A 25866-nucleotide genomic window follows, 5' to 3' on the forward strand; every position below is an offset into this window, starting at 1 on the left:
AGAGGGAGAGATGAAGGATAGTTGCAGCTCAGGTGCACCATGTCATTTTCCATTAAAATCACACCACAGGCAAATTTCCAGGGGGCTGTTATAGTCACACATCAACATCTTAACAATGTCACTGTGATGTTAGCATTTACAGTCATGTGAAGAAAAAAAATAACAGGAAAGCTGTCTTGCACATTCCTGTGAAACACTAAATACACCCTCACTATTTCCATAGGAATTAAAAGTAGCAGCCAGGTACCGGTAATCAAAAGCAGCTGATTAACTGGTCATCGACACGTGTGGTTACTTCTATAAAAGCAGATGTTTTGCCATTTGTCTGGTCTGGAATATTCAGGTTAAGGTAATGGTACATCTAGACTCATTTACCATGTTAAATGTTACATTTCGTGATGTTACAATTAGAAAAAGACTGAACAGGTATGGCTTGTTTGGAGTTATTTCCGAGAGGAAGCCTCTTCTCTCTACAAAGAACATGGCAGCATGGATAAAATTTGCAAATCTGCATCAATCAAACCACAAGACTTATATATCCAACAATGTCCTCTGCACAGATGAGACCAAACTGAAGATGTTTAGCCCAAATGCACAACTTCCTGTTTAGGGAAAACAAAGCATAAACGCAGCACAAACGCCTCTACCAACTGTCAGCACGGTGCTGGAGGAGTGATGATTTGGGCTTTTTTATCAGCCAAATGAACTGGGCGCCCTGCAGTCATTGAGTCAGCCATGAACTTCTCTGTATACCAAAGTATTCTAGAGTCAAATGTGAGTCCATTTGTCTGACAGCTGAAATTGAGTCATGTAACAGCACTATGATCTCAAGTAGCCAGCAAATCTAATGGAACAGAATGGCTGAAATATAAATGCTGCAATGGCCTAGTCAAATGAATAAATGAATGCCCACTAATCTTAATGAACTGGAGCAACTTTGTAAAGAACAGTGGGCCAAAATTCTTGCACAACGATGCGGAACACTGATAAAGCTTCAATATTTATGCTGTTTTTGCTGCTGAAGTGGTTCTATGAGCTACTGAATGATGAGGTGTACTTAGTTTTTTAACTAGTTTATTAGTCTTTAAGCCTTTCACGCATAGTGTTCACTACAGTGGACAGCTATTCAAAGGCTGTTTTCTTGTATTTGTGACAGTGTCAATGGTATATTTGCACATAAACCACTACATTGGACACTGATGTGTCACCCCATACCCTGCCACCCACTCCAAAGGTGTTGTTGTCCACCTGAGCGGACGTGTAAAAAAGTCTTTGAAAAGTACATGTTTAAAAAAGAAGTTCAAAAATCTTTTTTTCATGCCTAAAGATGAATAAAAAGATGTAAGAGAAAAATCCTGATTAAGGTTGGCATAATTCATGCATGAAAGGGTTAAAAAACTTTCTTCATCACATGACTAGAAGTAAAAGCTATCTCTGTAGCCTAGCGTGGCTGTGAGAGTCTTGCTTACACAGCCTTAGGTTCGAATAATCTACGCGTCACCCTTCCCCGGCATGGTCTGCAATTCCACTGCTGGGGATGCGGACTCACCTGCATGGCATCCACAATCACGCCTAGCCGGCTTTAAAATCTGTACTGGGTCCTGAGATTGGGTTGTTGTTGGTGTGTGTGGCTGGGAGCCGCAAAGCTAAAGCCAAGTAGTGTTGAAACAGCAACCGAGTGAATAAAGTATATGCTGAAAAGCCTTAATGTGTGGACGGGTCTGCCGTGAGTTATTTACAATCACATTTCGACCCTGATTCATGATCGTGTGTTAGATTAAGGATTTTTAGATGCTAGTCTCATTGTGCATATTGTACTCCAAGATTGAGCTTTGATTCCGATTCCTTCGTTTAACTCATTACTTATCTCTGCTCCTGTCCTGATAATGAAGAATAAAGTTCTACATTTCACCCAATTCTGACAAAAATCCAACACCCTCTGGACTATTTTATATTCCAGCTTCAGCCCCGTGTTGATATAACCACTTGAAGCTAACACCACTTGGCCTCTTCCCTCAGTTTCCAGCAAGGTGTCTACATGAGCGCTCAGCTTGCATGGACTTTTACTTGCATCACATCTTGGCCATTGGTAAATAACACACATTCATCTCCACTCAGGCATATTCAAGAGCAGTGAGGCATCATTTTGACACCAACAAAACATTGACTCAGTCTGTGTCATCAGTACTGCCTGTCGGAGCCCAGACCGGTCATAATAATCCTCATCATCCTGCCCCGTCAAAGGTGTTTGTCTGATATAAACACACTCCATCCTCCCAGATATGGGGCTTTAGTCTCTCTCTGCTTCCCTGCTTTGTGTAATGCATTTGTGTGCTTTGCGTGCTTCCAAGACTTGTGTCTGTGGAGGAGTGTTTGTGCAAGTGCATGGCTGTGTTTTTTTGGGATAATAACGTCTGATGGATGAGGAGTCTGCTATGCTGACAAAAGGCCCCATTAACATATACCGCTTGGCTCCCTCTCGCAATCCGTCATACACCACATACACCCACAGAAAATGCAGGTAATCAATGGGAAGATTTAATACCAGCCTGTCTCCTAAAAATTACGTTCCCATGCAGCTAGACTGTATTCCCAATTACGGTTTAAAGTAAAAGTATTGTCTCGCCAATAAAATACAATGTAATGTAATGCTCTACAAGCACTATTTAAACATAACAGTGTTGTAGATTATCTAAGGTTCAGCTATCAAGTGGAACCATCCTCTGTTTTTAATTAGTTTTATCTGACATTTTCACTTTTAAATTCAGTTTTCATTCACTGGTTAGTAGAGCTGGGCAATAGAACGATAACGATATGTATCGCGATATAACTTTTTCTCGATAGAAAAATTAAACTATCGCGATAGACCTCGCCGCTCTTGTCCTCTTAAAAAAAAAAGAAAAAAAAAGAAAAAAAAAGAACAGCCAATCCAAATTAAGTAGCGCAGAGCCGAACCAATTACAGCCGCAGCGTCACGTCACGTGACTTGTTATGTACAGTACAACTGCCAAGCCGCACATGTGTATTTGTTTGGGAAGCAGCCAGCGACCGTACCGCCCGGGTAATGGAGGAAATGAGTGTGCCGACTAGAGAAATCAACCGAGCGTGACCAAAGGTTACCGAAGAGAAAACAGATGATGGTTCCAATGCCGGAGAGATTGTCGAACGGAAGAGCCATAGAAGTTCCGTAGTGTGAAGGTATTTCGGCTATTTCAAGTCTGACAAAAAACAGAGTAGCGTGCACTGTAAATTGTGCTGAAAGCAAGTCTGGAAATACAATTGTCATGGCTACTGAACGGACCCACGCGCAGACAGTTCTTTCAAGGAAACAAAAAGGGGATTTATTTACAATAGGGATCACCTTAGTGCAAAATATATGTACAGTGAGTTGGGAGGGGGTCCAGGGCTCCAGGGAGAGAAGGGGGGGGGGGGATCCACACACACGCTTCCTCTTCCACTCAGTCACCGCCACCGCTCCTCCGCACACACGCACTCCTCTTCAGCCGCACTCGCTCCAACACTCCACACACTGCCCCACTTGGACAGGTCCGGTGATTCGGTCCAGAATCTACAGACAGAAGGTCAAGGTTAGTTCCACAACATAAAACACGTGTAAGCGATTCTTCTTTGAATATGCCGCGAGCACGAACTCAGGTGGTTCGACGTTCCAGCGGTGAGCTGCTCTGTGCCACTGCCTTAAATAGCAGCTGGGGAAATCAGCCAGATCAGCCGCAGGTGGACACCATCCACAGGGGTGCGTGGGCCAAGAGTGAGAGCCCGTAATGAGTTCCACCCAGGCAGAGAGGAGGAGGAGAGACAAAAAACTAAAACTAACAACAACAAAACCTGTAGCCAGCGTGGGCCAACCAGAGAGACACGGGGACCGTGACAACAATAAACTGGTGCATGCGCTACGTCCACACGTACCCGGGTATTTTTGAAAACGCAGATTTTTCTATGAGTTTGCACCTTTCGTCCACACGTAAACTGCGTTTTTGGTCACTGAAAACGAAGATTTTTGAAAACTCCGTTTTTGCATTTACGTGTGGACTAGAAAAACGGAGAAAACGCAGCGTCAAAGGTGTGCGCATTTTTTGACGTCACACTGTGCGCCACGTTATTGTTTCGGTGAAATGAATTTCTACAATACTGTTACTGTTAATTCTACTCTCCGCAGTGTTTAAATGCTTACATATACACACAGTTACTGTCCCTCCACACATACGACTCGGTTCTGCTTCTATGCCCCAGCTTTGTTTACTTTTTCCCACCGAGGCTTCTAGACTTCTGATTGGCCAACATTTCTGCACGGTTAGGAATCTAGCTCCACCTGCTGCTTTGGCATGTTCATAGCAGCGTTTTCCTTCATTTCTCCCTTTATGTGTGGATGGGATTATTTTTGAAAACGGAGACTTTCCGTTTTCGTTTTAAAAAATAATCCCATCCCACCCGTGTACGTGTGGACGTAGCCTCAGTCTCTGACTGGAAGCGCTAATTCGTCATTCGGCTTTTGTCAGACTAAAGTAACTGTTAAAACTGTTTGAAAAGCTAAGCTATACAACAAGGAGAGATTGAGAATTTCCTTTTAGTTCTCAGTTTATTTGATATTGACAAAAGTTAGTCAATTTTGTCTGTTCTTCTGTAAAACAAACTAAGATTTATTTTTAGAATTAATATTTTGTTTCTAAGTGGAATTGACAATTTAGTCTGTTTCATTTGTTCTATTTTGAAACTTAAACGCTTTAGCGGCTGCCTTTTGTGTAGTTTGCAATATTTGCCTTTATTTATCTGAAAAAGTCTCATGTTCCTTAAGTACATCTACCCTGTTGAACTTATTATGGGAAATAAATATTTAAATAAAAACAAGCTGCTGATTATTTCACATTTTACTTGTGAGCAACGGCACATTTAAATCTTACAAATATCGTTATTTGGCTTATATCGTGATATATATCGTTATCGCCTGAAATGGAAAAAAACATATCGTGATATGAAAAAAATCTTATATCGCCCAGCTCTACTGGTTAGGTGTAGCCACCACAAGACGAATAGGTCATGGTTTGGGTTCAAACGTGCCCTTTCGGTGTTAACACCATTCGGGTTCCCAGCTCAATGAGCAGAAGAAGTGAGTAAGAACATGCATTTGCAGCCCAACTACTGGGTTGGGCTGCCTTTAACTCTTCATGAGCTTCAACAGCGTCACCTAGTTACTGCAGATTAGTCAGCTGCACATTTGTGATGGAACTCTCTCATTTCACCACGTCCCAAAGGTGCTCTTGAATTGAAATGTGGTGACTGTGGAGGCCATCTGAGTACAGTGAGCTCAGTGTCATGCTCAACAAACCTGGTTGAAATCATCTGAGCTTGTGAAGGCGTGTGTTATCCCATATTCTCATGGGTACACTGTGGCTATAAGGGTATGAGGTTTGATGGGGAGATTGATACCGCTTTGAATTCTGTATGCTAACAAGAAAACTAAAACCAGCAGATTATTTGCTGAGCAATTAGCTGAGGCCAGTTGGCAACTGTTTTAGGCTCCTTCCAGCCTTTGAGCTAAATTAGTCACTTACTGCTTCTAACTTCACCACAAAGACATGAAAGTCCATTTTCATAAGAAAAAATTGTGAAAAGTCATATCTCTTTGTATGTTTTTACATATTGTTAGTGTACACTATATTATAGTGTCATTATTTTACCGTTTTACCTTCCTTGTTAGAAGTAATTAGGAAGGGCAGGTTTAGAAATGAGTATATCAAATGGACAACTAAGGTTGAGTAGTTTGGTTAGTGAGGCAAATCTGACATACTTGGGCGTGTGCACTGGAGGGACAGTGGATGTACTGGACCTTTATCCTTTTTGATGTGGAATATGGAGCTGCCAGGCAGGCGCCAAAGAGAGACCACAGAGAAGCTTTGTGCATGTAGTGAGAGAGCTCATGTAGAGGGTTTGAATACTAGAGTTAGGATTAGAGGCAGATGATCCACTATGGAGTACCCTAAAGGGAGCAGCTGAAAGAAGGAGATCATAGTAATTTTAATTTTCAGGCTCAGAGGCACAGAGTAACCTTTGGGAATGTCAGTCTTATCAACAGGCGGTTGGTCATCCAGGAATTGAGGTGGATAAGGAACTTTTCCAAAAGTAGAACTTGAAGCCCTCGAGCTCGTTTCAGCAAACAGGCCTCAAAGGAGAATACAGGAAATCGGAATTACCAAGAGCCTTTAATCCTTGAGCAGGAAAAACAACTTGGAAATGATACTTTTACTCAGAGTAATAAAACAGTAACACTGTACTTAATACAGTACATGATGTGTAGTCACTCCACTTGTTTGCTCTACTGAGCCACCAAAATAATAACATTTACCCATGTAAGTAGGCTACAGAGCCTACTTACATGGGTAAATGTTATTATTTTGGTGTTATGTCACGTATTGACACAAACACAAGGGTTATTTAGTGTGTGTGGATTACAAAGGTTTAAATCTTGTTGATATTGATTTACACTGAACATCTTGGCGATCATAATACAATGGAGGTTTTCTGAATTTGTAAGATTAATAGGAATTTACGTGCTCTGGTGTCTAATGTCTTCTGACAAATATCACTGGTTGGGGAGTTACAGAGAGAATATACAAGAGGAGTCTTCAAAGATTTATTGGACGTTGCTACAGTCGAAAGCTGTATAGAATTACTGTGTGTGTGTGTTTGTGTGTGTGTGTGTGTCACAACAAGAATACCACTGTAAGTAAACACTAAAAAACAGCAATATAGTTTCTCATATGTTTGTTTCAGGGTGCCAATCCACACAAAATCACAGGCAGAACCGCCTTTACATAGCCATCAAATATCCTGAATGAACTAGCAAACAAATCAACAAATTAAGTGCGTAAAAGGAGCTGACATGGTTGTGTACATGCTATGTAATGAAATTCAAGGAGCAAATATTACTTCTCTGCTACCTGGTAGGACAGAACGAGAGGGGAAATAACAGGAGAGAAGAGGAAATGAGTTTGCGTGAGACTTATAACCACGCACTTGTATGACAACTGAAACAGAAATGCGTAGGCCTGTCAGCATTGTTTGTTATATGTAACATTATGGCTGTGTTGAAACACTAAATGGGAGTCTGTGTGAAGATACGTTATTGGCTGCCAAGACAAAGCTGAAGACGGTCTGTAAACACAGTAAATGCACAGGGAATTTCAGGAGCAACGCCGACACTTGTGAGCAGCATTGGTACTCCGTGCTTTATCTGTTGGCACTACTGCGTACCAAATCAGTGCAGATGTGTATGGAATCTTATATTTTTTTTATTATTGTGTTTCACTGGTGCAGAAAAACAGGCAGACTTCTCTAGTCCTATTTGAACTGATGTTTTCTCACCACCCTTTTAGTAATATTTCTTATCTCCAATCCCTTTGTGCTTACCCTTCTGAAATCATTCCCATGACAAGATAACACTGTAGAGGGATAAACAAATACCCCAAACAAGTTCACAAAAAGAGAAATTCAAAAGCAACCTTGTTTTCACTTTGATAATAAGGCATTTTGGAGTGTATGTTATTGGTTTTGAGAAGGGTCTCTGTTCCCAAGGTACTGAAGAATCTGAAGTCTGTATGTTTTCATCCTTCAGCGAAAAAATAAGAGTTCAAACCGTAGAAAGCAGCATTTTGTGTGGTATTCCCGTTTTTATCGCAAACCTACGCAGTGGACATGGATGGGAAACACAGTTTAAGGCATGTGTGGCTTAATGGACTACCGTCAATCTAAAAGTATCCCGATGGTGCTCCACCAAAGAACAACATTTCACAGTATATTAACACTTTCTTTTTCTTTTTCTCGTTTGTCTCTTGCAGTTCAGCAGATGAGAAGTTTCGCTGGAATAACCAAGGTAATGTGACTGTCTTATTCACTGTTTGTACTGTAGCGCTGCGCTTTGCTGGTTGTGCTTATTGCATTGTAATCTCGTCCTATATAATATTATATATATTGATGTAGTTCTTTAGAAAGTACTGCGGTGGTCTTAAACCACCCCAATAAAGGTTAGTTAACAATAAAAGGGTGAGATTCTCTCACCACACCTCAAACCATCTGACAACTGAGTAAAGCAGCATTTGCAAATAATTCTGAGTATTTAGTTTAACCTGTTCAGGGTGCCAGATGGGATGTGCTTTCCATAAAGGACAATGAGAATCAATGAGCTTTTAGGCAATTTGAAAGTCAAATTAAGACACTTCTCCAGGCTTGACAACTTCTTTGACGGCATTTATTAGCTGAAGAAATACCTCCCATGCGTGACACTTAGGTCTCCCTCTCTCTGCCTCATTGTCAGTCACGCTGAGTTGTATAGGAAGCGCGGAGGTTTTGTGGTTTAAACCCTCCACAGTGAAAGTTTTCAATGTCTGCCGCGGTCTTTATCCATCCCGCTATGCGGGGGGGGGGACAGATTTAAAAATGACTTTTAGCTTTTGTTAGTGAGGGTAAGAGTAATTCTAGTGGAATGCTTCAGACACCCCTGGAAATACTTCACCAACAGCATCAACATCATCAGTCTAGAATTGTGTCAGTTGAAGTCAATAAAATCTGCCTCCTAAATCCACTGACTAAGTCCTCTACTATTACCGTTTCTCTTCTGTCTTGATAAGAGATTAATGCTGCTCCTAAGACTCATTTGTAAGCTGTTATCCCCCTTGGCAGCCCACTTTAACTTGAAAACACTGGGCATGTTATCAGCCTCTTTCTGACAGACAAATGGCTGGTATCTAAGTACAAGGTGGACCTCAAGATTTGTTGCTGGATTATCAGTTAGGCCTTTACCCTTGGCCCATTGATCGCCATTGCATGCTGCTCTGTGTCACTGTGTAAAGCCACTTCTTGGGTAACTAATCTGCAGTTAAATGACAATGATTTTGAATATTTTTTTGTTGAAACTTGTCTAGAATTGTGTTATAGTCTAAGATCCAGTTGCTTATATTCAAAGGTGGGTTTCTGGTTAAAGGATGAGTTGAAAATGAAAGGTTACAAACACAATAGACAGAAAGCAGAGACAATGAGAGTCATTGGGAGTCTGCATGTGGCTCTTCATTTGCTAACTGTAAGAAATAGTGTAGTCACATGATGTGTAAGTGTATGAATTTCTGCTCATGTTTGTCTCCTGTTCTTCCTGCACGTGTAGATGGACAGAAGGACATAGAGGAGGAGCTGACAACAGGCCTAGAGCTGGTGGACTCCTGCATCCGATCGCTCCAGGAATCGGGCATCTTGGACTCACAGGACACTTCTACAGGAGACAGTAAGATCAATGTTGTGATGATGAGAGTAGAACGAGAAACGATTCTTCCTCCTTTTTCTTTCCTGAGACGGCAAAAGAAGCATATCTTGGAAGAGGAAAGGTACAATCTAATCAAAACCAGCGAGGATGGTTATTCCCAGAGAGCCGTAGTCTCCAGGTTTTGGTTGATTAACCTGTTGAATGTGTTTGAGTTCACAAAGAAAGTGCGCTTCACAAAAACAGCCTCCTCCACTAGTGAGGAAGCATGGCAGTGCAGCAGTATGTTTAGTCCTCCTTTGAATTAACAGCAACCTTTTTAATGAAGCCTGTTCAAGGTTCAAGGTTCATTATTTGTCACATGCATAGTTATACAAGTATAACACACAGTGAAATGTAGCCTGACACGCTCCTCGACATGTGCAAAAATTGTGGGGGGTGTAGAGGAAGAACATTATATATATATATATATATATATATATATATATATATACATACATACACTGGGTGAATGTGCAGTAGTAGCAGCAAGCAGGTGAATTCTGTACATTAATATGAATAGACATCTGACTATTTTACAGGATAGACAATATAAACATATTTAAAATTAAAGGAATTTGAAATGTACATTGTGCCTTGGTTTAGAGTGTCTGGAAGAGTCCTGTCTCAGTCAATTATAGATGATGTGAGAGGGCGGGTGTGTGTGTTTAGGGCCCGGATGGCTTGGGGATAGAAGCTCCTCTTGAGTCTCTCTGTCCTTGCCCGGAAGATGCGGAACCTTCTACCAAATTGCAGAAGTTGGAACAGTTTGTTGCCAGGATGGGACGGGTCCTTCAGTATCTGCGCTGCTCTAGTCCGGCATCTCCTGGTGTAGGTGTCCTGAAGCGGGGGGAGAGCAATCCTGCAGCAGCGTTCTGCTGTACGGATCACTCTCTGGAGAGCTTTTTGGTCCTTCACACAGCTGTTCCCAAACCACGATGTCATGTTCTGTGTGAGGATGCTCTCCACAGCGCCTGTATAGAAAATCCTGAGGATCTTTGGAGAGACCCTGAACTTCCTCAGTTGTCGTAGGTGATACAGGCGCTGCCTAGCCTTTTTGGTCTGGACCTGAATGTGGGCAGCCCATGTCAGGTCTGAGGAGATGTGGACACCAAGATACTTGAAGGACTGCACCCTCTCCACTGGAGCTCCATTGATGATAATGGGCTTGTAGCTTGTTACATGATGATCTGTACTCAGGCTGATTAGTGTCTCCTCACCTAAATGCAAAACATGTTTTCTTTCATTACCGTGACTGCTGCGGTCAAAATACGGCTTCTTTCAAACATAAAAGTTTAAATCCACAGAATCTGTTGCAATAGTATGTTAGTGTGCCAAAGATGAATGCAGCTTTCATTGAATTTTTTGTTGATGACAAGTTGCCTTTCTGTTCTTGTATGACCCATATACCTTTTAGCCTTTGAACATTAAGAAGTTGAATAACATTGGCAATTAAAGTGAAAACAGATTCATTTTAAGACTGGATTTAAGTTGCTACTTCTATTTATTCTCTTCTTAGCTCTGATTTGGTCCATAGAAGGACTTATTTGTCTCTTTATCTGCTAAGTTCCTTGAAAACTTAGAAACAATTGCTAGAAGAAGAGGTTGTGCTGCTTTTTAATGTGAAGTTTAAAGTAGTTTGTCAGAGCACTCAGTGAAACCGCTCTCAACCTTCTATACTTGGTCCCAGGGATGCTACTGGGTGTTACTCTATATTCTACCCCATGCGAGAGCGGTAGCTGTCAGGAGACATGCCAGTAGTTTGATATGCTAATCCATCCTTGCTGAGGTGTCAGCTGTCCTGCTGTTCACAGTACAGAGAGGTGAGGCACACACACCAACATGCAGCTAAACAGCACAGACACATTAAGCTACATATATCCACACACTGAGCGCTGAATGAAAACACGGAAAAGTTGTAGAGGTGTGCATGCACAGTATTGTGCATTAACATTCACAGACGGATGCGACACAACACAAACAGGAATGTTTTCAAATGTAAAATATCAGTTATGCAATGTGTCACTCACTGGCTAATCAAAAGAGAGAAAGAGTGAATGGCAGGTCAGCCACAGACAGGATAAAGGCAGTGCGGACAACAAGAGGGTGAGTAGAGGAACAACAGAAGCAATGATGTAGTCAAACATACAGCATTAATGAACTCATATTGGTGTGTTAGTGTTAGGAAAATGGGACAAATGTTGTCTTTTTCTGTTCTAACGACATATCTGAACAATTAGTTTACAGTTTACTGAATAATCTAAGCATGGGATGAGTGTGAATGTTTACAACATGAAACATTTGGGTTTTTCAACTATTTAAAATGGCTTCTATAAGTATTCATATGCTTCCGCCTCTCACTGTAAAATCCAGCTGTCTTGATCAGTAAAGAAAAACAACTCACACAATTGTAGACTGATGATGTTTTGCTATAAATGGAATAACACATTCTTACTAGGATTACTTTCAAAGGAAATAATATGTCACGACTTAGCTAGTTACATTAGCAACACACACATATATCATTACTAGCGCATCTAGTGTGTAGTATATGAATCCTGTTAAGAAACTTGCATAGATGCTAATGGATGTTATCGGCTAACTGAATTGAAAAGAATTGAGTATATCTGGGAAATCATTCTTAATGTCAGTCTTAGAATGTATATACTGACATTGTCCATGTCTTTAATATGCAAGCTGCATAGCTAGCCTTGATACCTCTATCATAATTCTTTTATTGTATTTTTTTATTCAGGCGGAGACTTTAAGCCAACTCATTCAATGTTAGCTCAACTTGCTAGCTAGCTCTGATGATAAAAGCTGCGATTGATTTAGAGTTGCTGTCTAGAAATGGTAACTCTCTGAAATCAATCACCAATTACGTGGGAAATTACTCTAATCGTGGCAAATAATTGTTTGCTTGTGTTAAGAAAACACTGTTTATTAGCATGATTTAAAATGCACCAAATTTACTAGTGTGTTGCGCTATGATAGAGCGCAATGAAAAGATTGAATTTAAGAGGTGGGAACTCAGAGATTTTTGTGACTGACCCTTTTGCATATGTATTTCTGGGAGCTTGTTTTTTAAGGTACAAAAGATAGCGAGGAGAATATTTAAATCAAGCGCGCAAACTGACTTACCAAGGTTTGTGACGTGTGATTTACTGCTAGCTGCTCCAACATTTAACGCTGAAAAAAAGCCTGTTGTGTTTTTGCTCTTGATATTGAAACGAACTGACTCTGCCCTTTTTTAGAAAACCAGAACAGCTTTTTTAACTCACTCGTAAAACTAAACTAACCACACAGGGCTGTTTGCCGGTTGCACTTACATTTTTATTTTGTCTCGTTTAGTTAAAAGTACACACTACTTAGCACACAGCCAAGCACATGCATGCATAGGAAATATAATACCTGTATGACAAATGAAGAGATGTTTACATACGCCCACACACACCTGTAACCCATGCCCACTGGAGCAGCAGAATCCATGCCTTTTACTCGAGCTGCTGAGCAGATTAATGTGACACAGCAGCAGAGTACACCGAGTGTCTTCACGCTGCTTCATGCTGGTGTTTGCGGCTGTGTTGCGAGCAGCTATTTGGGACCGTGCATGCAGTTTCATTTGTGTTGCAGACTCGACGTGCCTCTAATGGGCATCTAAATATAGACCACCTCATGAAATATTAAAACATGTCAATCGAGAAGTCTGGTCACGAAGAAAAGCTCTTTGGGTCTGCGTGCATGACAGAAAAGAGAAAAGAGGTCAGAATGTGCACAACTCCGTAGATGCAGGTATATGCAAATGTGCTCAGTGTTCATGCATGAGATCACGGGGGCAGGTGGGATCCAAGTGTGCGTGTGTCTGTTCACTCAGCTCTGAATAGATATTAAAATGTACAAGCAGAGACCTTCTTACAGGACCCCATTACTTTCCTGCTACTACACTAATACACCCCTATCTTTTCCTACACACACTCACTTACATCAGACGGAATGAGTGGAGCCTTTAGTGTCATGCCATATGAGTAATAATGTATTTATGAGGCCCTTTGTTTCCTTAAAGGCTCCACTAGCCATATGAAACACACCTAAAGTGGCAAAGAAAAACTGTGGAAAATGTCCCCTGGCTTTGTACACACACATTTGACTCTTGTGTGCATGAGAGTGTGTGAATTGATCTCAAACAGGCCTGGAGTACAAATTCCTTCATTTCACTATGTGTGTGTGTGTGTGTGTGTGTGTGTGTGTGTGTGTGTGTGTGTGTGTGTGTGTGTGTGTGCGCGCGCGTGCGTGCGTGTGTGTTTTAAGCCTGTGTATGCATATACGTGTGTACTCTCGGAAGATGAGCATATTGGACACTGAGGCCTCGACCCAGTAAACTCAGCCAGCACCCTTAGCTTGATATCACATTTTAAATTATGCAGAATCACCAGCTACTCCGCCTGCAGCCATTCTCTGTACTTTAATGTGACTTTTCACTTTGGTCGTGCTTTATTTTGCAACCCTTTTATCCAGAGTGCCTCCTTTTGCCGTTAGCTGCTGGCCTTATCTGCCTCGTGCAGTGTTTATGGACCGCCGGCACTAAGATTTCTCTCTTCTTTAATAATCACAAACAAGCAACGTTTCTTGGTTTTGTCCCGTGCGCCGTTCTTGGTTTGATTCTTAGACTGCTGGCAAAAAAAGTGACACAAGCGGAGATTAAAGGAACAGCCACTGCTGACAGAGGACAGCTCAAGAACTCCTTTGAGAGTACTGAGTGCTAAAAATTTAATAAACATGGGTGCAGTCAGTTATTTTGCCAGGATAAAGGGAACGTAATCTAGTATATCTGCTGATACATGCATGCAACGCTGCAGCTACAACGGGACACCATTTTTTTTAAATACCTTATTGGCTAAAAAAAGTTTAATTTCTGTAATTAAAGCCGTTTATTAGGAACATTATTGCTATCATCACCAAAGTGAATTAATCAAGGTTGCATCAAAAATGAAACAGCACTTTAATAAGAGAGATGGGAGGGTTTTGGCTGTTGTACAAGCAGCTCCCGCCCTCCTCTTCCCAAATTATTCCCTTAACATTCTCATTTGATGCTTTCTAGATGCTTTTGTGATTATGGTTCATGCCTCCGTGCCGCGTGAGTCTGTGTTATGTGTCACAGTCTACGCATGTTTGCATGTTTACACTGGAAATGAAATGGTCCATGTGCAAATCACAAGACTGCAAACGCTTTAGAAGCCCTAATGAGGCTGCATGTAAAATTAGCAGTGAAGCATTTAATGTCATTATGCTTTGGCTGTAAGATCGCGTAAACCTGCTGTTAACCTATTTAACTCTGCTCTAACGCAGTCGTCAGCTAGTTAACCCTGCCTCTCTTCCTGACTCGCTATGCCATTCCCTATTAAACATGGAGACATAAAAATAGCATCCATGTAGATGCATTTTAAATGTTGTTCCAGACACCTAAACATGTCTTGGCCAATAAGGATTATGACTTTTTGCGTCACTTGCTCCATTTTTGTATTATTTGAAATGCTGGTCTAAAACTTTTATGTTCACAAATTGGCTGCTGTCATAAAAAATAAAGTGTTATGATGTGGAACGACGTGTTAAGACTGGTAATGTGTAAAACTGATTTAATTATCACTGCGATGCTACTTTGTGTTTGTAGAGCCTTAATAAAAAATACAACAAAGTAAAAGGTCTTAAATTTGTTTTTTATTATTTCTAATCATGATGGATAAACTCTTGAGAGATTGAATCAACCCTTTAAATGTAAATCTAGAACCTGTTATGTATGCTTTCGTGTCAGTTCAAAGGCTGTTAAGACTAGACTATTATCTTATGAGGTTAAAGGTCATTTAGCGCATTTACTATTTATAAAAGTGTCCAAATACCTGTATAAGCTCGCCTTGTAACAGCTGAGGGGAAGAAGCACTAGTCAATCACAAGATTATATTTTGTAGTTCAGTATTTGGGGTTGTTCTGTAGTGTCTGGGTCCAGAGTGTTGGCAGTGGATCCTTTGCACATTGTCATGAGATGATGTTTTAGTGTTGTTGATGATGGCTGGATCTAGTCAAACCACTATTATTTTTTTTCTCCCTGAAGACTGAAAGCAACTTCCATTCTCTTACCAGTTAGTTCACACAGCCAGCGGAGGGTTAGCTAAGCCTGACGTTTAAGCAATTTTTTATTATCTTACCTTCAGTTAGCTTGGAGCTGCTGGTTTTCTGACCCTGTAAAAGTCAGCATTCAGTAAACTGGCATCACAAAGCAGCATTTATGAAGTAGTTGGGCTTTGAAAATTCACTCCCCATGGTGCTTAGTGAAGGTAATTCATTTCAATATCCAAAATGTTGCAGAATTAAAGTGTCTTGGTATCTTTAAAAAATCAACCAGGACCTGTGGAAAAGTGCTGGTCTTAAAGAGGGGAAAAAAAACCCTAAAACCAGCACTCTGTTGTTAATTACACAGGCGCTGATAGACTAATAGAGGTGAGCGATGTCTTGCAAACTTGAATCGTTCTGCTTGTGCTGAAAAGTTTAGCTAAACTTTTCAAGCCAATGCCAGCAATAAAATCACAGTCATCCTTCTATTCGATCAAATCACATTATGAAACTATTCAGAGAGAATGAGGGAGGTGCTTGTGCAGTACCTTCCTGACTTTGTTGTTGGCAGTTAGGCAGATAGCTTGGCTCGTGCTAATTTCTAATGAAGGTGTTGTGTCCTTGCCATAAATGACTATTACTACGGCACTGCTGTGCCTTCTTTTGCCTACTCCCTAATTTCCATAAAGGGGCTGCAGCAGATGGGATCTTATATTTGATTATTTTTTAACGCCAGGCTCCATTCCTGATGCAATGCTCCCATTTTTCCAGACATGCGACTGACATGAGGAGTATTCTAGCTCGTGAGTCCCTGTAGGCTGGGTTCGTGTTTCCTCTAATTATCAAAATGGGGACCTTTCTTGTTTTCTCTGGGGCAACCATATTTTGTCCTTCAAGTTTTCCCACTTCTTTGTACATCCCCCTTACACCCATTCCGGCAGTTTCGTCAGTCCCTTTCCAGGAATGCGCTTACATTTGTGAGTCCTTGATGGTATGATTATTATTCTTATGTTGAGATGATGATTGCCTTTTGAAAGGCAAACCTGTTGACCACCACCACACTGGTTATCTCTGCAAAAGGTAGCATCAGTAAAAATACCCTGCTGAAAATCTGCCACACCCACCGTCGAATGTTGAAACAGTCCTTACACGTGAATGCTCCCTTAATTGCCGCCTTAACCCACTCCACCCACTAGCTTCATATTCAACTAGTAGTTAAGAGAGCTACCAGTCTTTTTTTAAAAAATAAAAAAAGAACTTTTCACTAACTACACTTCATTTTTTATTTATGAAGCCACAAGTTTTACTTTTTCACAGCAAATGAAAATGGATTATTTCAGTGCATCCTTGAGTGAGTTTGTGAAAGTTTCATTGTTGGCCTCATTCTAACACTTTTGTGTCGCTCTCCCTGCTGAATTATACAGGCAGATGGAATGGAGAGAGAGAGGGAGAGACACTCAGGTAGTCGAGAGCAATAAAGGAACTGATAGAGGCAGGAAAAGAGTGTGTTTTAAATGGAGGTCAGGAATAGAGTGAGATTTAAGGGTCATGGAGCATGACTGGAAGAGAGTGGAGAGAGGCCAGAATAACATAGTGGGTAAAAAGCAAGTGGATGCCTTAAAACAGGACGATAAGTAAATCTGTTTCATCCCATTTCAGCCTTCAGTGTGCTTCTTCCTTTCTCTATTCTTCATTTCAAGGTCTGTTACAGACCAACACAGTCCTGCTTGTTGTATTCACGTTTAGTCTTTCTCCCATAAAAAAGAAATACATTGTATAACACGTGGGATGTAAAGTAGGTTACAGAATGCCTTCAAGGCCACAGACAGACGAAGTCTTTACACAATAACTGACTGTTGTAGAAAGTAAGAGTCATTTGAAAACAGTTACATAAAAGCAGCTTGACAGAAATAAAGTCTGTTTGTAAGGTGGCTTTTGACACTGGTCAACAAATTTCTTGTAAATCATTTTAGCTTTCTTCAGACTGCTAACCCAGATTCTTCTTTTTTAAAGATCATTTTAATGAATTTAATGAACAGGATTTTTCTCCTTAAAAAATTTGCACATTGTGCAGGCTCAGTAACCACGTCCTTGGCCAGTGCTCATCACCCTTATTAATTCGACTCTTTTTCATTTTTCCCATCAGGACAAGGACTCCTGTCCCAAAGCGCTTTACAGCTTAACAATCAAGATGCCTATGCAGCAGCTGGTTACCATAGTAATCAAGGGCTGACACTTGGAGAATCAGTCCCAGGCCGCAGTGGGCAAATCGGAGGAGCAGTCCACAGCTACAACCAGGTGCTTGTTCCTCTGATTTACCTTCTCCAAATGCCCTTTCTCCGGCCCTCTGTCTTCTTCGTGTCTCCTGTCCCGTGTCCTCCTAACCTGTGCGCTCTTCTTCACCCTCCTTTCTTGTCCTCTTACATCTTCATTCACATCTGTCTCCCCCTTCCTTTCTCCCTCTCTGTGTGACCCCTTCTTCCCCTCATCTGTCTTATGTTTCTTCCCTCCACCCATCTTCAGGTGACATCCAGCCGTGCAGCTGCCCAGTTAGCAGGCACAGACTCTCCTTCACAGTCCCAGAGAGACTCATTTGCCCAGCAGGCCTTTGGCAGCGCTTTCCACATGTCCACAGAGGGCGGACCTGCACCTGCTGGACCATCCATGTATTACTCGTGTGCCACTTTGCCTGCACAGGTACATATCCCTAAAGGTATTACTATGATGCTTCAGTTGTTGTGTGACTGATGCGTTCTCCACTGCTCCAGTACACACTGCAACCAAAGTGTATTGAAGGGTTTCATGTAGCGATTGGATAATTTCTAATGCACTAATACTGAAGTCAAATTCAAGCTGCTTCCATTGATCTCAAAAGATACAAGCTGTAGTATTTTCACACGTTTTCAACACAGAGTCAGCAAGCATTGTTCGGGTAATCGTTGTGGCAAAGGCCACCAAATCTCTGCCAAATTACGTGTCTATTTCACACATCCCGCTGACAAACCCACAAAAGAGAGACAGAAAAAGCTTTTGTTAACAAATGTTAAAATCTCAGAACCACTGAACAAATTCAACATTCGACCTTATGTTGCTCAACATGTTTGTGGAGAAAAACCTGTGAAGCAGAATGTGTCTTACATATTCACTGGATGGTGTCAGTGTCTGTTGCAAAGGTATCCAAACTGAGCCCGCTCTTTCTTTTATATACATTATCGTTATTCTTGCAGGAACTGTTACTACAAAGTCCCGTTTAGTTGACTTTATTTCTGTAATTTTGGTAACTATAAAGTCATTACGTTAAACGTGACACGTGAGAACGTAACATTGCATTCGCAGTTACATGATCACTGCATGTGTGACGATGTTCATGCAAAGCTTTGTTCAGATTCCCATTACGGAAGAGAATGTGTGCATAAAGACATTAATACATACATATGCTATCATCACTATAGTTAGAGGTTATCAATATCGTTTCATTGCTTTGGAAACAGTCAAATAACAATTTAATTAACTTTAGGATTTATTACCCATGATTCTGATTTTTTTATTCATGTAACAGTGATTATTAGAAAGTGTGCAGCCTTCTGGTTGTTGGCTGCCACAGGGAAAAACCAAAAAACATCAAACTTGCACTAACATGTGCTGTAACAGGTGGCGATTTACACTACTGTTCACTCATTAGTTCATTTTTCATAATTCTTTATTGTAACTCCGTTGAACATTTAAACTGATTTACCTTCACTTTTCCGGTGTATCACAACTTGACCACGCTCGTCCAAATTAACAGTGTTTTAAATTGTCCCTTTAGCTCTGTGCCTGAAAGGCATTGGAAATATTTGTTCAACCAATTCAATTCTGAGGGAACTTCATTTGGCGGCCCGTTGCTCACGGCTGCATTTCAAGTTCATTTGGTTGTAAAAGTTTACAGTCGTGACTTCATGTTTGGTCTGATAACCCAGAGCTCTTCATCAGGATGTTATCACGGATTAGAGTTTCTGCTCTCTGGTTTTCCAGCTCCGGGGGGGGGGGGGAGTTGTTCATCTCTATGGAAGTAATGATAGGAATAAGAAGAGAGGATGAATATTTAATGTGAGTGACATTCCCAATTAATGAATTACAAATCTTGCATTGCAGCGCGTAAGCTCCCCTCTGCAGGCGGTGGGATCTCCTACCAAGCTGCAGCGGCTGGGATCAGCCTCTGCTGACATGCCCAGCTACGCCACGCTACAGAGAGTGTCCTCACCCAAGCAATCACCCAGCCGACTCGCCAAATCCTACAGGTTGGTCTGACTCTATACACAAATTATACATCGATTTGAAGAATATATCTTTACTAACCGAAGGCTTCTGACCAAATCCTCGAAGTACTCACATGTGGCACCGCTGCTAATACGGCTGCATTGGCTCCCCATTGAATTCAGAGTCCATTTTAAGATTCTGGTTCTGACATTCAGAGCTCTTCATGGACAAGCACCAGCCTGCATCACTGAACTTCTATAGCCCTATGTCCCTAGCAGGTCCCTGAGGTCACGTGATCAGGGCCTACCTGTTATACAGCATACAAGGCTGAGAACTAAGGAAGACGGAGCTTTTGCAACTGTGGCCCCCAGACTGTGGAACTCTCTCCCACTGAGCTAAAGATCTGTGGACTCAGTAGTCTATTTTAAAAACAACTAAAAACACATCACTTTTTGTCTGTTTTTGTTTTATACCTTGTTATCTCTGTGTGAAGCACTTTGTGACCTTTTGTCCAGAAAGGTGCTATGTATATAAAATTTTAAATGGTAAATGGCCTGGATTTGTATGACGCTTTACTTAGTCCCTAAGGACCCCAAAGCGCATCCACCTATTCACACACTGGTGATGGCAAGCCACATTGTAGCCACAGGTCCCCTGGGGCGCACTGACAGAGGCGAGGCTGCCAGACACTGGCGCCACCGGGCCCTCTGACCACCAGAGGGGCTCGAACTGGCAACCTTCTGATTACAAGACAAACTGCCAACTCTTGAGCAACGATCGCCCCGTGGCTTACTTTACTTACTAACTTACCAGTTTATGCTGTGGGGGCGTCTTGGGGACCTACCTGAGAAGTAAAATCCCAAAGTGGAGGGGCACAGAGAAACTCAATAGGCTTGGCCTATCCCATGGTCACAAAATAGGCCCTGTACACTTTAAGTGTTATACAGTATTTGTTACTTATTTTGTTACAGTAAGTCGTCCAGGTTTTGTAGCTACCTCCACCATGTTTGACTGTTGGTATGATGCTGTTTTTACGAAATGCTGCGTTAGTTTTACAGCCGATGTAACAGGACTCAAAAACCTTTTGTCTTGTTAGTCAACAGAATATTTTCCCAAAAGTCTTGAAACTCATCACAAAGTTTTTTGGCAAATGTGGAATGAGCCTTTGTGTTCTTGCTCCTTGGAACTCTCCCATGGATGCCATTTCTGTTGAATCATGAACCTTAACTGAGGCCTGTGGTTCTATAGATGTTGTTCCGGGCCTGGGGTGACCTCCTGGATGAGTCATCAATATGCTCTTGGAGTAATTTTGGTAGACCTGGGAAGGTTCACCAATGTTTCAAGTGTTCTTCATTTGTAGGTAATGGCTCTCACTGTGGTTTGCTGAAGAATTTTGTAACTCTTTACAAGGTGACAGATGTCAATTAACTTTGTTTTTCAGCTGCTTCTTTAAGATTGTGGGATGATGTGTTGCTTTTTGAGATCTTTTAGCCTACTTCACTTTCTTTTTTAGTCATTTCTTGATTTAACAGGTCCAGCAGTTATCAGACCTGAGTGTGGCCAGTGAAGCTGAACTCAGATTTCCAGAAAATGTTTTAATTTAACAAGGAGGGACAGTCAGTTTTCCAAACAGGGTCATTTAGAACTGGATAGTTTTTTTACCCCTGAATAGGTTAAATCAATTAAAAAAACATTTTTTTGTATTTACTCGAGTTATTTCTGTCTAATGTTAAAAATTGTGTTATGACCTGAAACAAGTAAATGTGATAAATATGCAAAAAATCTAAGAAATCATGGGGCAGATACTTTTTCACTGCACCGTGCATCATCAGAGGTAATGTACCGGCACCAAGATGAACATTAACAGATTCCCATATCCTGCCACAACAACTGACAAAAGCTACAACAGAGGTACAAATGGGTACAAACATGCTCACTGCTGTTAATTTACCAAATTGTAAATGATCTTACTGTAGATGATCACAGCAGGTTATGGCATTTCCTCTGTACAGCTTGGACTGAGAATGGTGACACACAGATGACAGAATACTCTGTGTACTGTTGGTAGGCTTTATTAATTCCTTGTCACGAAAGGTGTTTGACCGAGCCAAGCACGCAGCAAGGGCTCTCTCTGCTGTACAGTTCTGCCTTTATGCAAGGGACATTTAGAATATGTGAATTTGCATGTCTGTGCTCTGACTTGCACTGGAAAATCGAGTTCTAGGTGGCCTGCTGCAATGGGGAAAGGGCTGAATTAGCAGCCATGTACACACTGGAGTAAGATCATAAACAGTTCAGCTCAATTCACGTTTGTTGGGGGTTTTTTTTATATGGTGCCAAATCACAACAACATTTGCGTTTTATACTCAGTGTTGGGAAGGTTACTTTTTAAATGTATCCCACTACAGATTATAGATTACATGCCCCAAAATGTATTTGTAATGTATTCCGTTACGTTACTCAATGAGAGTAATTGAGTAATACTGTTACTCAATGAGAGTAACGTATTCTGAATACTTTGGATTACTTAATATATTATCATGCTTTTTACAACTACATGAATGTACTATTGCTGTGTGATTTATTACCATTACTGAAGAATACTCGCCATACCAACTAGAGTTTTAAATCTTAAAATGAGTAACAGTAGGGTGGACATTAGGTACGGCTGCACTTTTTGCTGCGATCTTCCATAGAAAATTATTCCACGCGTATATAAAACACTAACACTCTGCCTTGATATTAAATAATTTTTTTGAATAATAATTTTTAAAAATATTTCTTCACGTCAAGTACGGGTGACATGGGCCGTGAGATTGAGACACAGGCATTAGAGCCTATTAATGCGTGTTTTGTTTGGGTTTCCACCGGCGTGGAATTACCAAAAATAAAGAGGGCATAGCCTAACATATGAAACAAGAAAAGACTGCCGTGTAATCCATTTATTTCAACACAGTAACTGTATTCTGAATATCACCTTTTTAAACGGTAACTGTAATGGAATACAGTTACTCATATTTTGTATTTTAAATACGTAAAGGCGGTACATGTATTCCATTACTACATGTATTCCATTACTACCAACACTGTTAATACTGTAAGGTAAAGATGCTATAGAGAAAACCCCAACAGACAATCCCCTATGAGCAAACACTTTGAGCAGTGGAAGGAAAAACTCCATTTGAACAGCCAAAAGAAGAGAGCACCAGAGACAGGACAGAACATACACTATTGGAGAAAGAAGACAAAATGTAATGACATGCAGCAGTAGTATATAAACACCCGGGGAACGAAAAAAGGTGAGCGAGAGAATGCTCAGTGTGTCACAGGGAATCACGTAGCAGCATAATTAACGGATGCTTCGGGGTCACCTGATCCGGGCCTGACTATAACCTTATCAAAATGGGAAGTTTTGAGTCTAACCTTAAAAGTAGAGAGCATGTCTGTGGCTGTTGGTGAGGAAAAATTGTTGCAGATAACCAGTTTTCACTGACTGCTATTAAAAAAAACAGTGAGGAGATGGAAAATTATTTAAATCACTGCAGTGCATTGTGGGAAGGTGCCAGAAAATGATGCACCACAGCTAAGGCTTCCAGAGGCGTGCAAGAGCTCTTAATCGTTAGTTATCCGTATGACATTGACTAAACAACGACTTCACATTTCAGGTTTAAAGAACACACGAGACCTCTCCTCTGTTTCACATCTGAGTCGTTTTTAAGTCGTGTTAGTTTGGCAACAAGAAAAAGTTTAATATCAGACATTTTTATTTTTATCCAGGAATGTCACGATTTGCATAGAATGTTTTCTATAATGGAAACAAATAAAGGTGCTACATCATCCTGTCTTTAACGTTCGACGGATCGATTGAAGGGTTCAGCACTCCACACGTGATCAGGAAATCTGTACTGAAAAGTAAAGATTTAAAAGTAAAACTCCCCTAATGAAGTAGCAGACTGTTGGTGGGCCAGTCTTTACAAGCTCATGCTGTGGAGCCAAATGTTGTTCAAACCCACAGAATTTTATTTTAAATTCAAGTAGAGATGCTTTCCAAAAAATATGATACATTTGGGGGAAATGTATACAGCAAATCCCTTATTAGAATGGTATATTATATGCCAATAACCATGGATTAGCAATATGATATGTGTGATGTAAATGTAGGTTAAAATAACAGTAGAAAATACTGATGATTAAAAAAGCTAAAATCAAATTTCACCTCCATTTGAAGGTAAATAAAATGTGATTAAAGGGAACAGAGTATTCATTTACTCATTGATTTTCCAATAATTGATACAAGTATCCACTAATATAATTAAGTGAATACTATTTAATACACAAGGGACTCATAGTGCTTGTTTAATATTCAGAAAAGATTAGTCTTGGCAGCTACTGAACAAATAAACATGACTTTAAGGATTAAAGCAGAGGTGTGAAATAAAGCGCAGTTTGATGTGGGTAAAACCATGAAGAAAAACCTCCCTTTAAATGCATTTACCTTTAAACCCAATTGCCTACTTTTTCCTTTAAAGAACTTGAGAAGGAAAAAAAAGATCATCGACAGCCTGACTTTCAACTGCTGTGTAGTTTAGGCTAACACTGACGTCACCACACCAGGAATAGCAGTAAAAAAGGTTAATAACGTGTCCTTATCTAGTTTCAGACTAGATCAGGACACATTTTTGAAAAACTGTCCAGTGAGCTGTATTTGACCCTTTTCAGTCCATTTCCAAAGACATGCTCGTTAGTTTAACTGGTGATTCTAAATTGGTGTGAGTGTGAGTGGGTGCCTGTCTGTCTGTGTCAGCCCTCAGATGGCGACCGGCCTAGTGTGCACCACACCTCTCACCTAAGATGGTAGAGAAACAATTAAGGAAATACATGGATGATGGATCTCTGTAGCTGTAGTTACAGACACTTTGATTGCCAGATTTTATTCTTCTTTTTCTGTTTTTGTTGACTACTGTTTGGTGAAGTTTCACTATTTAGGTGAGGTCTGAAAAAGGCCTGAATGCTTCTGTTTGGCGCAACACTAGATGGGTACACAAAACTCTGTGTGAGATTAGAACTCGGATATGCATGTCTGCTGCACCGTTATCGATGCATCTGTGTTTTACACTGTGCTATTCATCTTTGTCTCTTAATCTAGGTTGATGTTTGCTCTCTTTCACTTCTATTATGTTTACGAATGTAATTTCATTCTAGACAAAACACAATATGTTCACGCAAAAAGTCCAACAGTTTCCGTGTCTCCTCCTCTCTCAGCACCTCATCCCCCATCAACATGGTAGCATCAGGTGCTGGCGGCTCGTCCTCACCGCTCCCCATGGTAGCCTCTCCAGGGGGAAATCACTCCTCGTCACCCATACACCAGCTTAGCTCTGCGGTGGGGAGCTATGCCACCCTGTCGCCCACCAAGCGCATGCTGCATCACATCGGAGCAGATACCTACAAGATTTCCCACGAGCTGTACGCTAACGCAACCCTGCAAAGGCCTGGTAGCCTGGCAGGTAGAGGTCAAGACACCTTTATGATTACTTTTCTATGTGTGTTTCTGTCAAATGCCATTGAGTCTTGTCAAGTCATTCATTTTCTACTTTTTTCCTGAACATGTAGAAACATTTTCTACATTTGTGGCCTTTTCCCCCTGTAGCTTTGTAAACAAATGTTAACAAATGACTAAAGTTTGTCAAGATTTTATTTCAAATGTATTAGATGTTCTTTGTAATAAATAAGATAAGACCCTCAAATTCAAAATAAAGTTTGCTTTATTTGTTTTTTTAAACATTTCCCCAGCATACAGTATCCCTAATTTATTGTGTATTCTTTTGCTTTCAGGGTAAATGGCTATTTTTTTATTTATGACTAGAGCAGAAGCAGTCCAGTACATGAAAGCATATCTATTAATGCATTTCATCATTTATTTTCATTTGTAGTCGAATTTGTCATTCAGTGTTATCCCACGAGAATATTTTTATAAATCTACACATGCATCCATCTGTCACTATGTCTAACTTCCACCGCCTTGTGTTCTCCAGGGTCCAGAGGTTCCTACAGTAGCCAGCACAGTCACCTGGGCTCCGAACTGCGACCCCTGCAGTCCCCTGAACACCACATCGACCCCATCTATGAAGACAGAGTCTACACCAAACCTAACATTAGAGGACAAGGTGAGATCTGGAGAAGGGAAATACGACGGTTCAGTGTTTGGAGTGTGCCTG

At 40.9% G+C, this 25866-nt stretch overlaps 1 protein-coding gene across 1 annotated transcript in view; it reads left to right on the plus strand.

The window, feature by feature from the left end:
• The window catches only part of ctnnd2b (catenin (cadherin-associated protein), delta 2b), a 240464-nt gene that overhangs the window by 120640 nt on the left and 93958 nt on the right, over nt 1–25866 (plus strand). The window contains exons 4-10 of the mRNA XM_085378966.1: nt 7854–7888; nt 9173–9289; nt 17556–17707; nt 17933–18106; nt 19544–19689; nt 24911–25155; nt 25684–25815. Coding sequence (XP_085235092.1) covers nt 7854–7888; nt 9173–9289; nt 17556–17707; nt 17933–18106; nt 19544–19689; nt 24911–25155; nt 25684–25815 — 1001 coding nt within the window. The remainder of the gene's footprint in view (nt 1–7853; nt 7889–9172; nt 9290–17555; nt 17708–17932; nt 18107–19543; nt 19690–24910; nt 25156–25683; nt 25816–25866) is intronic.

This window comes from Diplotaxodon limnothrissa, linkage group LG18, assembly GCF_057381915.1.
Source record: "Diplotaxodon limnothrissa isolate DT_005_m linkage group LG18, D_limnothrissa_male_GT1.1, whole genome shotgun sequence".
NCBI classification, from domain to species: Eukaryota; Metazoa; Chordata; class Actinopteri; order Cichliformes; family Cichlidae; genus Diplotaxodon; species Diplotaxodon limnothrissa.